Below are 16,878 nucleotides of genomic sequence, written 5' to 3' on the forward strand. Positions count from 1 at the left end.
GTGTTCATGTTCATAGAATTAAAGAGTAGAAGATATGTAAAAACAGAGGTTGTAATAACTTTCGTAGCTGAAAGTGGTGTTGTTGGTGTTGTTCATAAATAAAGTACTGAATGATATGTATATCATGTAAAATAGCACTTGTCAATTCTCTCGGGTAAAATATGATGTACATCCTGTGTTTCTATGGCTTTTGTTTCCTATGTAGAAATTTGAATACTAGTACTATAATAATAATAACAATAAAATAATAATGTTCTTTTTTATATAGCGCTTTCCCCAATTTGCGCTCAAAGCACTTTACATTACTACCCCTGGCACAGATCTATAGCGGCACAACAGCCCTTTACGTCCTCAACTCCCTGGGGAGCATACAATCCATTGCAGCCTTTATAAGCGCATTAGGGTTAAAGCATTCACATTGCAACCTCTATCCTACCAGGTCCCCAATTATACAGCTGGGTTGACTGAATACCTTATAATGACAACAGAAACAACAATTTGTACACTGGCTGATAGCGTGGCACGAATGTCTGTATCTTGCAGACTATAAATACTAGTACATGTACTTGAATACCGTATCATTACAACAGAAACAACAGAAGTCTGACAAACTATCAGAGCAAAGACTATGTAAATACTGAACAGATAAATACAGGTAAGTATGTAAATGTATAATAGATAAGTTTGACAAACTACATCAGTGCAATAATTGATGAACAGCAAAGATAAATGTCTTGAAACTTTCTCAAAGCAAGTAATTGTGGCTCATAATGTGTAACACTATGTTTACTCCCATGGGGTCAAATGGAGACAACAATACATTGTCAAGAGTAGAATAATATCACAGAACCCCATGACATGTCAGTGCAAGTGTGGCATACTCAGGGTATTTGTACGAGTGCTTACAGTGTTTTCTGCGACCATACTTTCATAAGTGTAGCAAGTGAAAGTACAGCAGAGAACACTGCAAGTATGAGAAAACTACCCCCCCCCCCCCCCCCAGTACCCCAACACTGGCACTCATGTGCCATCGCGTTCTGTTATTATTACATATGTTTATCTGAAATGGCAAATTTCCATAAAAATCATACAACGATCATGTGCTTTCATGTGTAGTGAACGACCGTGTTGTCATTTGCATATCATGTGTATGCAGGTATGCAATAACGTTAATGTTTCCAGTGCAAGTAATCTCTGGCATATATGTAATAATACATTGTCACTACCAACAAGATGTTGTAGTTGTTAAGGGGCAATAAATAACTTAATAACTGTTATGGGGTTAACAGTACTTCACCTGCCAAAGGGTAATAATACATTTAACTGCCATGGGGCAACAGTATGTTTAGTTTCCAAGGGCTAACAAGTTCCTGTAAATGGGATGAGGGTAATATTATATTTATCTGCATGGGGTCAATAACTATTAATAACCGACAATGGGGCAATAAATAGATTAATAACTGTTACAGGGTCAACAATGTCTATAAATGGCTAGTGGTCAAGAAATGTCATAGTTGACTTAACATCAAGTGATTTGGGATTAACCATTAACACGTGGTCATGGCCATAATTGACTTTATTCACCACTGTTGTTACTTGTCAGGGCAAAGGTCACTATCTAAATACGAGACTTCATTTGCATAATTCAAAAGTCCAACATCAAACTGGCCATCTGAGTGCACAGCAGCTTCTGGGCCTTTCATAGCTTTTAACTTGATGAAAGTTGTAATAACATCTTCATCTGCGTAGGGTAGGAGTATCTTCCAGTCCCATGCAACTACAGCTAGTGGCTGAAAAAAATATGGAAAAAAAACATGAATTAAAGAGGCCACATGGATGAGTATTTATTTTAAATTTTTAATTTACAAAACATCGCTTCCTACTTGAAAAATCAATATGAAGCAACATATGCCAAGTCCTTGTTTGTAGTTCAATGAATTGCAAAAGTATAATAAATGTGTAAAAATGTTTGTTACTGTTTGTACAATTACAAACAGTTTTACACATTTTTTGGCTTTTTGTGACTCAAAACATGTTTGCTGTATGTCAGTTTTTACTATCGATGGTCACAGGAGTATAAACACATAAATTAATACAATTGGGAACTTGCAAACCCGCCATGTTGAATGTTGCATCGTGGGAAATGTGATAATAAATACTGACCAATTAGCATTGTAAACAATGTTGATACATTGTTTGTAACCACAAATAATCAATTCATAGTCACCCTGACCATTGTGGGAGGTTACTTTTATCAGTAGCTCCAGATTAGGTATTACGATAACTACAGATAATCCCATAGTACTTTGCATCTGAGCATGCTCAGTCTGGATTGCAAGTTCCCTATTATCTGTAACACTGTGACAAATTTTAAAACCTTACCAAATCTTTTGTGAGGTGTGGAAACGGAGTAATGATATGTTTTCGTATGCAGCCATTCACAATGTTACGCAATGTATCGACTTCGCTAGGATTAGTACAGGGATGATAGAGTGCTACTATGCTGCCATGCTGAAAATAAAAGGTAAAGACTTATTAAGATTAACATTTTGGTGACAGTGTAAAGTCTTTTAAGATGGATGAAGTCTTTAAGATGGATGTGTATATATATAGTTATGTGAGTGGGTTGATAGAGGTATACACAGGAGACAGATGGTCACTATTTGAATGAGAAAAACAGTTGTCTGGCAGAACTATGGAAAAAGTTGGTCCTGAACCATGGAGTGATTCCATCCACCCGGGGGGGCAACTCCCATAGATAGCAATACGGGGATGTGTGAAAGGGCCGTTTTTCATGTTGGTTGGTATCAGAAAGGGTATACTTTTCATGAGGTGGTGGTATGAGAAAGAGGTGAATCAAAACTGCCGTTAATTAACAGAGACTATGCAGTCAACACTGGAATCGTTTCAACCTGTTGTATCTACCTTCAAAACTTCCGTACTCTCGTCACTCATGCCACACTCGATCTAGGGCTAACTTCCCCTGGGAGCGCTGGCTTTTAGTGACTTTAATAGACTAGTTAAAATGCAACTTGGTATCAGAAAGGGTATACTTTTTGCATAAAATTGGTATCACAACACGTTAGGTTTCAATGTTTGTGAGGAGCCTCCCTGTAATGGTACCCATAGACTTACCCCCGGGTCCATCCATCAGACTGATAAGAGAATGTATTAGAAGTGACAATCTGGGATTAAAACCCAGACCTTGAATGTCAATATACAATACACAATTTTGAAATATTATGATTTTCTTCATAGAAATATGACAGTTCTATTTACCTCCAAGTTATGTACCCATCTCTGAGGTGGTAGGTATTCGTACTCTCCAAACTTGGCCCACAGAGGGCGATGTGGTCCATTGGTAGGTATAGTTTCATTGTAGACGATACTTTCATCCATGCATACATGTTGAGGCTATAATAAATCATACACACTATCATATAAATTATCATCCATTGATTTTTGACAGCGATGCCAATAGGGTGACCTTTTTTTAATGTTTGATTTTTAAAAATTGTCATGTTTTGTACTATGTTTTATGTGATGCTGGGGCATCCCATCACTTTAAAGGGGCACATTAGCTGAGTTTATACGTATTTGGGCATAGATTTTGCTGTATATTTAAAAGGTACTCGAAGTATGTACCTACTGAAGCACACTTAACCATCACTTGCAATTGACTGAACTCAAACGTGGCAAGATATATATCTCATGAATGGTCTGATGACATAATTTATCATACATATCAAAATATGTTCAGGAAATCCGTACTCCCTCCATGCTACATAATCAGCTGATCTAACCATGCCAGAAGACAATTGTACCAGTAAATTGTAAAAATATTGAAATAAAAAGGGTCGCCTTTATATATCATAAATGTACAATGCATATAGTTGAGATCAAATATCAACAGAAATTTAACAAAATTATTAATTAGGTCTGTAACTAATTACAAAATTAACGATGTCTATTTCATCATTTGGCGATAAATGTCGGTTATCAACAGGAAGTACAGCACTGCTGTGTTAATTCATCTATCAGTAATTTCATATGTGGAGGGTAACAATGGTTGATTTATTTATTTCCAAAATACACAAATTACGCTACTTAAATATCATAATTACAGCAAGCTCCATTCTACAGGGCAAACATATTAAAATCCCTACTGTGGTAAACCTGATGTACTGTGAAATTCATTGCATAAATTGTACACACTGTAAGATATCCTTATTTAAGCCTATGATGTCCACAAAATGTGAGGTGATAGTGGTTTTTTTTTAATGTGCATAATTATGCACCCATGCTCTCTAAATACCAAATGATTGTAATATATATTATAGCAAGGGTAAATTAAAATAAGGGTTTGCATGTGTAGGGGATATATAACTTGTAAGGCAAAGAGTAATAACTATCTCACGCTGTGTGAAATAGGACCAGCATTTTTTATCACTGATATTTTAATCTCCATCAATTCATTCAGCATAACTGAGTGACATATTAAAAGGAAATAGAAAAAAAATGAGTACTCCACTTGTTTTGCTTCACAGCATAATAAAGTCCCTGTATGTGATACACGGGTCACTTTTTATCACAGAGATCACAGATACGTCATGTATCATTCCTATCAATCATACAGACATCCATTGTTTATAAATGTGTAGATGTACCTTGCTTACAAAAAAATTCAATCTTGGATTTTAAATAAATCGTTTATACTATAGGCCAAATCAATTTTCAGAATAACACAGAACATGTGTAAATCACCTGACATCTCCCAACAACAAACACACAATTTGTTGTTCATAATCCTTCATCCTTCCCATTTGGTAGTTTCTTCTCAGTACATATACTTTCTCATGAGACTCAATCTCCTGGGATCTTTGCCTGATATTAAACACTAGAGGCTTCACACATATACATACTCCTGTCTTGGCAACATTTTCGTGAAAAACTAAGCTGCCGTCACGGTGGTCAATTTATCTAGTATAGATTTCTCCTTTATTGTTTACCCCAATATATACCAGAACGGAAGAACTCTTACTCAACAATAAAGAATTGAACTTATATCAAGATTTGAAACAAGGGAAAGAACTACTCTGTTTATTTATAGGAGATAGTACGAAACATTACAATGAGTCTATACGTAAACAAATAGATAAACTTATCAAACAGTACCTTATTGATGCAAATGAAAATAGAAAAGATTTTAATATAGAATAGTTTAGAGGTTAGATCTTTTGACGTAATTTCTTTTCTCACTCTTCTTACCTTCCTTTGGTTTGTTTGTTTTTTGTTTGTTTGTTTGTTTGTTTGTTTGTTTGTTTGTTTGTTTGTGTGTGTATGTGATCATACTAATAATATCTTCTCTCTAATTTTTTAGTAGTGTATGTATTTTAAATTTCTGTTAGTGCTGCTCCTAACATGCTTAGTGAGCGCCTGATACAAAAGGGATGCGATAAATAAATATATGTCAGTATTGATGCTGAATTCAACACATAATTATGTTTTAAGACTACGATGAGTAGGGATAGCCTAGAATCCAGGTGATTGGGGATTTTGAATTTTGCTTTACCCATCTCTAGATACCATAGAGATAGGGAAAGCAAAGTTCAAAATCCCCCAATTGCCTGGATTCTAGGCTAGAGCAGGAATCCAACTTACCAGCAATTTAGGCGATTCTATAGGTTCTGGAGTCCATTGAATATTGTCATACTAGATCAATAAAAAAAAGATAAAAACTTTCAATAATGATAAACAGTAATCATGAGTTGTTGTTTGTGTTTGAAATGTCAGAAAGGGTAAAGATGTAATATATTCATATATATTTATAAATTATTGTTTTTCTTTACCTTTCTATCAATATTGCAAGAATTTTTAGGCAATAATTTTCATCTGATTTTATATAATACATTTTTGCATTTTTTGTCATTTTTCTTTAACTTTACCCATTGCTGTTTATGAAAATAGAAGCAAAGGCTGTCAGTTATTGTATAAAGATGGAGTGAAAAACAATGCTACAGTTATTGCAGCAAAATTCAAGTCACACTATTTACTCCCCCCAATAAAACAATGTTAAGAAAAACTAGTAAATAACTGTGGCCCTTAGGTAGATTTGACCCAGTTACTGCCATCAAATAAAACAAAAGTAACATATGCTAGTAAAATAACTGTGGCCCTAAGGTAGATTTCACCTATACTAATTATCCTTCATAAAATTCCTGGTTGCCATCTGTTTATTTCTGATGATTGCCATGAACAAAATGATTTGTACACGCCTTTATTATAATATCTGACTTCAGTGCCAGGTTGTAGTTGAATTTGGTTCATGTAGTGATGCATGTCAGATCTATTATGGGGGACAGCTGACAGACATATGATGAAGTCTGACAGGATGTAGTAAACCCATTGGGACTAAAGAAATGGAAAGTCAGATAAATACTGGTTTATTCTAACAGAGTGATAATGGACAAATGATTGCATAAAACTATCAAATGACACTTGATATACAATATATTGCTGAATTGTGTTCATCATTTGGACGATACAGTTCCTAATTCTCAATCGATGACATTTTATTTTACACTAGAGTGTCAAATACAGCAAGAAGGTTGACTTATTCTCAGTACCTGTGATAGCATTTTATTTTTATACTAGAGTGTCAAAATACACAAGAAGGTTGACTTATTCTCAGTACCTGTAATAGCATTTTACCTCATGCTGAGGGTCAAAATAGAACAAGAAGGTTGACTTATTCTCAGTACCTGTAATAGCATTTTACCTCATGCTAGAGGGTCAAAATAGAACAAGGTTTACTTAATATTCTCAGTACCTGTAATAGCATTTTACCTCACACTAGAGGGTCAAATTAGAACAAGAAGGTTGACTTATTCTCAGTACCTGTAATAGCATTTTACCTCACACTAGAGGGTCAAATTAGAACAAGAAGGTTGACTTATTCTCAGTACCTGTAATAGCATTTTACCTCACACTAGAGGGTCAAAATAGAACAAGAAGGTTGACTTATTCTCAGTACCTGTAATAGCATTTTACCTCACACTAGAGGGTCAAATTAGAACAAGAAGGTTGACTTATTCTCAGTACCTGTAGTAACATTTTACCTCATACTAGAGGGTCAAAATAGAACAAGAAGGTTGACTTATTCTCAGAACCTGTAATAGCATTTTACCTCACACTAGAGGGTCAAATTAGAACAAGAAGGTTGACTTATTCTGAGTACCTGTAATAACATTTTACCTCATGCTAGAGGGTCAAAATAGAACAAGAAGGTTCAATGACTTATCGTCATGCAATGCATGTGTATAATATATCATGCGAAGTGGAAGCCATATAAATGTCAATTAAAAATCCAAATGATAGTTAGTATACCGTCATGGTGCAGGTCATGAAATTCTATTTCAGGTTTTCTGAAAATTTGGAGGATTGCTTCTAGGTCTCCATGTTGAATATATCATCATGATTTTGTCACGAGTCGTGACGTAGCTTGGATTTCATAGTTTGACATGGCTTCTAGTATTACAACTACAGACTTTGTTTCTTAGCAACTGTTTCATTAATGCAGCTAGCGATATTTGGATCGTTGCTAAGATTTCTTACATAACCCCTGAGGATATTATCGAACATATTAAAAACTTGCCACCATATACACTGACAAAGAGATGTATACATACACCAGATAGCAATGTACATACACCAGATAGCATAACATAACTCCTTGGAAGAGGATGGAAAAGTACACCGCAGACGAACTTTTTATCCAAACAATTTACTTAATCGATAATATAACTTTGGTAAACTTAAGTGACCAAATACTAAGTATTACCCGGTAAAATCTGTGACCATAATTAGCTTACCCTTTGACTTGGCCAGAAGTTGCTCTCCATACAAGTATAGTCTTCCTCTGAGCCATCCCAGTCTAAGTTTAATTTGATCTGCAAGCAATAGATAATTAATTAACATACATCATACTGCTAAGAACACCAAACATTAATCATATTATTATTCCCCAATATTTTTTGTTGCTCAACCCAGGAAAATATAATAATAATAATAATAACGTTGGTTTTTATATAGCGCTTTCCCTCTCTGTGCTCAAAGTGCTTTACAATTATTACCCCTGGCTCAGATCTATATCAGCACAACAGCCCTTTAGACTTCATCATCTCCCTGGGGAGCATACAATCCATTGCAGCCTTTATAAGCACATAGGATTAAAGCATTCAAATTATGTGTACTTCAACATTCTAATAGAGTCAATCAATCAATACATCTACCATTCAAAATGATAATCAGTCCTAACAATACAGCTATTAAATATACAGCTGTTAAATATACTAAATTTTACAGTCTATATATTACAAGTTACAGCCTGTTACTTTTAATCATAATTATATAAATATTGCCTTTCAGTCTGTGGCTTAGGCCTTTAAAAAAAATTGTGATTTCAATTTAACTCAATTTTAGAATAGGTGGGGTAGGTACATTTTTTTTTTTAATTTTTAAAAAAAAATTTGAAATGTTTATTTTTCATTTGTGTTTTCGCATCCACTATTTCTCTTGAGACTTTACAATTTTCATGATTTTTGTACTTTTTGTCAAATATTTAAAAAAAAAATGTTTAGGGTCTGCAGTGAAAAACTAGGTTCATCAGGTAACAGGAACCAAGCACATTTTTTTAGGCCTTAGATTAAACTTTCATCCAGTGATATCTGAGTATTATATTATTAATCATTATAGTTACAGGGCGTAGTCTTAGTCATGTTTAGACCTGTATTTTGCTTTTTTTAAGTTAATAGAGCCATTCAAATTTTTTTTAAAGTTAGTTAAAAAGCTTCAGGTAAAAGCTTGATAGCTAATACTGAGTTTTAACTATACAATTTATACTCCAATATCAAATCAATAGAATTCATGTTTTAACAAGATTTTATTTACATTTGTAGAAAAGAACGGAAATACAAAATATATCAAATATGAATTCGGTAAATATATTAAACTCTTTTCTCTCATTTAGTCACAATTGAGACAAATATGTATTTGCTTTCCTCCACTGGATAATTGTATTAGGAATTTTTTTTATACCACCACAGTCATATGGATGAGAATTGGGCATTTATTTTGGATTTTTAATTTACAAAACAATTTTAAAAATTCATAAATTCCAACCTGTTCTTATTTGCTCTGCTAGATAGCTGTTTCTCTCTCCCAAGTATTAATCTTAATTAATCATAGGCCTTTTAAGGGGAGTTAATGTGTATATAGGTGATGCCTTGATGATACACTTGATGATACACTCACTAAAAACGGACAAAAGTGGCGGCCCCTCTGGGATTCCACCTGGTATCCTGAAATGGTTGCCAATTAGTTGGGTTGTAATGCTAACAGTGCTATTTAATGTTGTATTTAATAAGGCGATCCTACCTGTTGAATGGACCATATCGAGACTCATTGTTTTGTTCAAAAAAGGTGAACGAATGCAATGTGGAAATTATCGTGGTATAAGTGTAATGGATTCACTGGCTAAAGTTTATGATGTGATTTTATATCGACGATTAGAAAAGTGGTTTACACCGGATCGTGAACAAGCTGGGGCACAGAGTGGTCGCGGGTGTATGGAGCATATAATGACATTGAGACTGTTGATAGACTATGCAAAATCTAAACGGACTAAAATCTTTATCACATTCGTGGATTTTTCTAAGGCCTATGATAAAGTCCCCCGGGCATCACTAATTCAACTTTTACGTGTCATGGGATGTGGCAGTCTTATGGTCACGGCTATTGCCACTCTGTATGCAGATACAAGATTCATTTTAGGTCTAGCAACCATCGTTGTGTGTATTGGGGTACGGCAAGGCTCGCCTACGAGTTGCTTTCTATTTACATTATATGTAAATGACATAATTCGTGATTTGAAGGCCAAGTGCGGAAATGATGGGTACCTACAATTGCTTCACTCTCTCCTCCTTATGAATGATACTATACTTCTTTCCACTACTAGAGAGATGTGCATCAGGAAGGCGACTATATTAGCTGAATTCTGTAATCGTTCAGGAATGGTTATAAATCAAGGAAAGACAATGTTTATGGTGATAAATGGATCGGATGCAGATAAGGTTGCCATGACAATCGGTGACCTGAAAATTCAAAATTGCGACTCGTATGTTTACTTGGGCGCCACTTTCACACAAGACGGAAAAGTTGCTACTGCTGTTGATGAACAATGCAAATCTAAGCAATGTCACCTGTGGAAATACCTCGCCTTTGTGTTAAAGAACATTGATTTTCCATTGTGGATAAAGAAAAAGGTTCTTGAGGCCGCGTTGTTGTCAGCGATGTTATACAGCTGTGAGACGTGGCTTTATAATGGATACCTCCTGGCAGAAAATATGTACATTACCGCGATCAAAGCTATGCTAGGTGTGCATAAATCATCACCGAATTATATATGCTTACTTGAGATAGGACTACCTACATTGAAACAGCGTATTCGGTCAACGCAGAAAAAATCCATCAGTAAACTTGTACAGGAGCGTGCAACCGTTCCCGATGATCCTTTTTATCACGTGTGGATGCTATGTAAATCAGCGAAAACTAAATCTTTCCTGTATCTAAAGTCTGTAAAGAAAGTGATAGAGACCATATGATAGACATTAAATCGCGTGTACAGTTAGAAGCTGGCTCAAAGTTTGTATCATACAGAACAGAGATTAATCCTGACTTGCTGATTCATAATGTATATACGAACCGTTTATCTACATTATCAGAACATCAACGAATTGACTTTACGCGACTTCGTACCTCTTCGCATAATCTTGCCATTGAGACCGGCCGATGGACTCGACCAATTACACCACGTGAAGCACGTATTTGTAGTTGTGGCGAGGTACAAAGTGATCAGGCTCATGTAATACTAAATTGTCCACAATCAGATCATATAAGACAAGCCAACCCAGGTGTCAGCTTTGTTTCATTAAAAGACTTTTTCTGTAAAACGGATATTGTTACCATGGTCAAAATCTCATCAGACATTCTTAAAATCTACGACCATAGATAATCTCAAACTGCTTATTATAGCTTGTCCCCCATCCATATATGAAAATGTCCATATACACTGTTGTAAATCCGAAGTGTTTAAATTTTCAGTGTTTTTTGACTCCAGGTCTGAACTGTTAATGTAATATAATTATGTGCCATCTGCCTTTGGTTGACCCTCTGTACTTATCGACTTTTACTTTAGTGTGTTAAACTAATATGTTATCGGTACCATTGCCTTGAGTTTTGTGTATCTACTTCTAAAAAGTACAGTGAATAAAATAACTAACTAACTAACTATGTATGTATGTATGTATGTATGTATGTATGTATGTATGTATGTATGTATGTATGTATGTATGTATGTATGTATGTATGTATCTCACCGATAATACCTTGAAAACGATTCGAATGTTTATTCGAAATGTCGGATTTCACATCTATTTATACGGACTGACAAGTTCCATATTGGAAACGTTGTGTTTTATTGTTGGGGCCTGAATAATCTGTCCTACGTATGTCACTCTATGTATTAAACCATGATACTATTGATGTGAACAATTCAAGTCAGTAGATAGTCATTCAATTTCAGCAGTAAAATAATAATCCTTCATATTGCCAAACCTATAATTTACACAAACAGCTATACAACTGAGATTACTGTGTTGACGTATTAAGACATCGATCCCATATGGTCAACCTACACACGTATATAGACATACAGAAGAGAAAATCATTGAATTGAGGTGTTATATTTTCCTTCACATGCCCAAATTAACATATATGATATACGCTAGGTATGCACAGATGAAATCAATGCATTCAGACAAATATATTTAAATTTTGTCTTTAGATGATCAAGTTAATCCCTTTTTCCCTTTACTTGTAGTTTCAAACAAATACCCCTTGGTAAAAATTAATATCAGTATACAGACAAAATTATTTTCCTTTTTAGGTAAAATAATATAAATTGTGTGTTTTCAATAACCCGACTAGCCCTAGTTTAAACCACTGACCCTAAATGTTTTTTAAACATTTAAAACAAAAAGATAAGAAATTCTTTGTCTTCTTGACCTTCATGTATGTTTGTTTTCTTTCTCCAGTGATGTCTGTACAAGTAACACAAAAGGGGTATTCTGATCGACATTTCGTTTGTTTTTCGGTTGAAGCAATAGTTTTCAACAATAAAAATAATTTAAAAAATAAAATAAAATAACTTTTAAATCATGACCTACCTACCCTATTTTCTGAGGCATGTTATCGGAACTACAGAATTATTTTTTCCCCTTATAAAGCAACTTCATGTGAGCATCAGATGAAATCATTGTGTTGAGACATTATTGTAATTCATATGACTAACTCAACATTGACAATACAGACAAGATCATTGCCTAGGGGTATTTAACGTTTAGATCCCATATGGTCAATTTATACATGTCAGCATCACAATGAGTTCATCTACAAATTTAGACATTTTATCTTACCTATACTATAGTAAACTCCTAGTCCTACCTATACATACGTAATAGACAATATTATTGACTTGATTTACTCTCATTTGGCCAACAATTGTATTACAAATGTCAGCCATATGGTATTTACAAACCATACTTTTATACAATTTATCTGCCATACTGTTATACGACAATTATCAGCCATACTGTTATATGACAATTATCAGCCATACTGTTATACGACAATTATCAGCCATACTGTTATACGACAATTATCAGCCATACTGTTATACGACAATTATCAGCCATACTGTTATACGACAATTATCAGCCATACTGTTATACGACAATTATCAGCCATACTGTTATACGACAATTATCAGCCATACTGTTATACGACAATTATCAGCCATACTGTTATACGACAATTATCAGCCATACTGTTATACGACAATTATCAGCCATACTGTTATATGACAATTATCAGCCATACTACTGTTTGACAATTATCAGCCATACTACTGTTTGACAATTATCAGCCATACAGTTATATGACAATTATCAGCCATACTGTTATATGACAATTATCAGCCATACTGTTATATGACAATTATCAGCCATACTGTTATATGACAATTTTATTTATTTTATTTTATTTGGCAAAAAATATTCAGGAAACCACAAAACAAAAACGGAAATAACACTACAGCTTTCACAAACAAACAAATACAGCACTGAATACATTTGCCGAGGATAACAAAAAAAAGTTTTAACAACTTATTTCCATTGTGGTCCACAAATAATAAAACAATTATCAGCCATACTCTTGTATGACAATTATCAGCCATACAGTTATATGACAATTATCAGCCATACTGTTGTAGAACAATTATCAGCCATACTGTTATATGACAATTATCATCATACTCTTGTATAACAATTATCAGCCATACAGTTATATGAAAATTATCAGCCATATACAAGTATAAATAAGAGTTACATGAACTATTGATTGTGATGTAACCCAGAAATGAACAAAGTAAAGTTGTTTTAAAAAATGCAAAATAATCCCCATCTCATTCATCTATCCATATGCTACCTTGAAGTCATATGAATACTATGAATTGTTTGACCAAAATATAATCAAAAAATACATATTTCTGTACAGATATCTTCTTTGTAAGGAAATCTAAATAGACTTATCCATAGGAATTAAATGTACATTTCACATATTAAAGAAAGACAGAAGAGGAAATGACAGCTGTCATCTTGCCAAGAATGAATTTGAATATATGCACTCTACCCAGCCCTGAAGCAAACTACAAACTGATGAGCAGTTGCAGAGAATAGGTTGAAATGGCAATGGGGAGAAATGAATGAGCTGGTAAAAGATCAGACCCTCATAATTGGTCTAGAAAATCTACAAAATAATTTGGGGAAATTTTGATTTTGGGTGCAATTACTCTCCCCCCCCCCCCCACCACCACGTACGTACACACATGACAAACATACACGGGCATTTGTTTCCCGAGTTATGTCTCAGAATATTTCTATCAGAATACAATAAAATGTCGATAATATCGTTAATATTGACGTATTTAGCCAACTATATAATTACGAGAGGGGTAAAATTTGCCCTTGTTTCTGTGATCGCGCAGGTTCACTCACGGCGAAAGTGTCTTCTTTCGCAGAGTAAATTTTACCCCTCTCATAATTATATAGTTGGCTAAATACGTCAATATTAACGATATTATCGACATTTTATTGTGTTCTGATAGAAATATTCTGAGACATAACTCGGGAAACAAATGCCTGTGAGTGTGAGTACATACGTGTACAGCTTTTTGCAGGTACGTACGTGGATGATAATATCTACTTGTCACCGACTCGTTGTTTTACAAGGAATATTAAATTTATTATTTCTGTTGTATACTTACATGTCCATTATCACATTGACCTTCTTGAAATCCTGGCTTACCCATCGGAATACCGTTGTGAACTCCGTGAGTTTCGTGTTTACTACTGTCATCATCTGTCTCCACTGAATCTTTATATTTGGCGATGTCTTCTTCTGAGTACAGCTCATTAATTATTTCGTTTTTTACCGCTTCTACGAGTTCGGCTTCTAAATCCTTGCCAAGTAGTGATGCCGATGTCGTGTAAAACTGAGACACGAATATCACACAGCAAGTAATAAATAACGGATTCGTTATAAACATATTTGAAAAAAGGAACGTTTCACGACGCAAGAAATTAGCTTTCACAGTGTCTCACGATGGAAGTGTTCAACAGCTGTTCACTGTGTACAGCTAAGACTCAGAGTTAGTGTTGCTGATTAAATTCCCCGTTTTGTCTGAATTTTCACTTGAAGCCCCTGATTTCAAAAGCACAAAATAAGCAGATTAATTCTGTTCAACGTGTCTCACCCCGGGGTACGGGTACGGGTCTCACCGGAAACGAAATCCGCCGATTACCTCCTCGCTCGTTTTCAGGCCTAGCCTGCGCGTCACTAGATGTAAAATGGAAAAAAAAATGACAAAATATATTGGATTTGATTGTCGGCGAGGGCGCTGCACGGGAAAGCTTGTTCGTCGAACAACATGGAAAACAGATAAAGTTTTTTAAAAGCGAAAACCAAAAAAGAATAGGTACTTCATCTAAACATTGTGGTGAGACATTCAAAATGAATAGGCCTAAACTGCTTTCTTTAGTTAAAAAATATCAACAATAACTCTGGTTCATCCAAGATATATCCCCAATCCGGGCTGTTTAATATAGATTTTCTCCAAGACCTCGAAATAATTGTTGTGTGTGATGTGTAATTTTTCTGGCAGTAAAACCATATCTGCCGCCCCCTAGCGTTGATTTGGTTTCGTACACGCAAATATGACTAGGATAAGATACGTCGTGTCGTTCCGCCCTCGCCGGCCTCCTCTCTTGAGTGAGAGGGGTTGACCGATGTGTGAGGGCGCCCCGTCATGGTGTACTGTACACACTAATATACATTATCCCCCCAGTGTATGTGCTTTTGATCAGCTCATCAGTCAGCGGACACGAAACACAGTGCAATAAAATATGCTAAAAAAAGCTATAGCGACTGGACATGCCGATGACTAAGCTTCAACGTTCATTCGAAAAAGTGAAAAAGTTAATGAACCGTGTTATTAATAACCCAGTTAATCGTATATTGACACGTACGAATTAAAGGGGAAAGTGAAAGCTGTTTTATGTGCCCATCCAACTTCAGATAGTCTAGTGCTGTCCTTCATCGAAGTTTCCAGCTCTCTCTCTTTCTGGGTTAGAGACCATGTTGGCATCCAGACTAACTTCAAGACCCCCCCTCCCCCCAGATTGATCCACATACCGGGTAACCCACATGGACTATATCGGAATCCTTCTCGGTTTTCTCCTCTCTCCATATCGGGATACTCCCCACATGGTCCCCACTGCCTTGTCCCCATCCTTCAGTTTCATCTTTTCTTCCAACAAGATAAAAGCTAATACCATAACAACAGAATAAATCATCTTTCATATTCCATTTTTCTTGAATTGTACTATTCTAAATCAGGCCTAAATAACGCCCAAATACTGCCCACATCATATCAAATTAATTTCCGATGAAATACATTTCCCTTCGCCCAGTACACTGGAACACAAGTTTTGCACGTTGGTGAAATACTGGCTGTTTTCCCCTCCCACTGACCAATTTAAAAAATCTCTTCCCATGGAAAATTCATCCATTAACAGTTTTTTGCACAGTGTTTCGTTGCTGTACCTGATAAGAAATTGTAATCCCCAATGTAATCTACGCCACAGGTCAATCCCCAAGAAGCTTCGTCCCTTTCGCGTTGCCGTTGAGTGGTTAGTGAAATTTAACCAATGAGGGCGCATGCGCGCGCCCGTACTTCAGCCGATAGCCGGGTCGAAGCAGGCGTGACCATACAGCTGAGCAAATCCAGTGAGAATATAAGGGTTTATATTTACCAGGAAAAAGATAAAATTATTTAAAAGAATTGCACTGTTTAACATAGAGAAATTAGGATTGTCAGATTGACGCAACAGACACTGGCTGGTCCACAGGGGCATGTATTATTGCTTAGATTTCCGTTTTCTTAGGAAAATATCATACGAATCTTGCTGCTACAAATGTATCGATATCTATAGTACTACGTACTCTCTTTCCCTATACAGGTAGGAATATATATTCAAAAGGTTGTTATATTTAGTCTGTAGACCTGGAAAACAACAATCTATGCAATATTACACGCCCCTGTGGGCTGGTCAGTTGGTACATGGTTGGTTGGTCGTTTGAAACTGTACGCATTGTAAATTGAGGACAATTTTGAAACCATTCGTAGGCGTTGATTTACTAGAT

At 35.4% G+C, this 16,878-nt stretch overlaps 1 protein-coding gene across 1 annotated transcript; it reads right to left on the bottom strand.

The window, feature by feature from the left end:
* Positions 1–1,012: 1,012 nt before the first annotated feature.
* On the bottom strand, positions 1,013–15,002 carry LOC144449421 (uncharacterized). The gene is made up of 6 exons (XM_078139953.1): positions 14,441–15,002; positions 7,872–7,949; positions 5,662–5,712; positions 3,280–3,414; positions 2,383–2,511; positions 1,013–1,790 (listed from the first exon to the last, which is right to left on the bottom strand). The coding sequence occupies exons 1-6, from the start codon at positions 14,720–14,722 to the stop codon at positions 1,593–1,595; spliced, it is 873 nt and encodes a 290-aa protein (XP_077996079.1). The 5' UTR covers positions 14,723–15,002; the 3' UTR covers positions 1,013–1,592.
* Positions 15,003–16,878: the final 1,876 nt, after the last annotated feature.

Source organism: Glandiceps talaboti, chromosome 18, assembly GCF_964340395.1.
Source record: "Glandiceps talaboti chromosome 18, keGlaTala1.1, whole genome shotgun sequence".
Taxonomy (NCBI): Eukaryota; Metazoa; Hemichordata; class Enteropneusta; family Spengelidae; genus Glandiceps; species Glandiceps talaboti.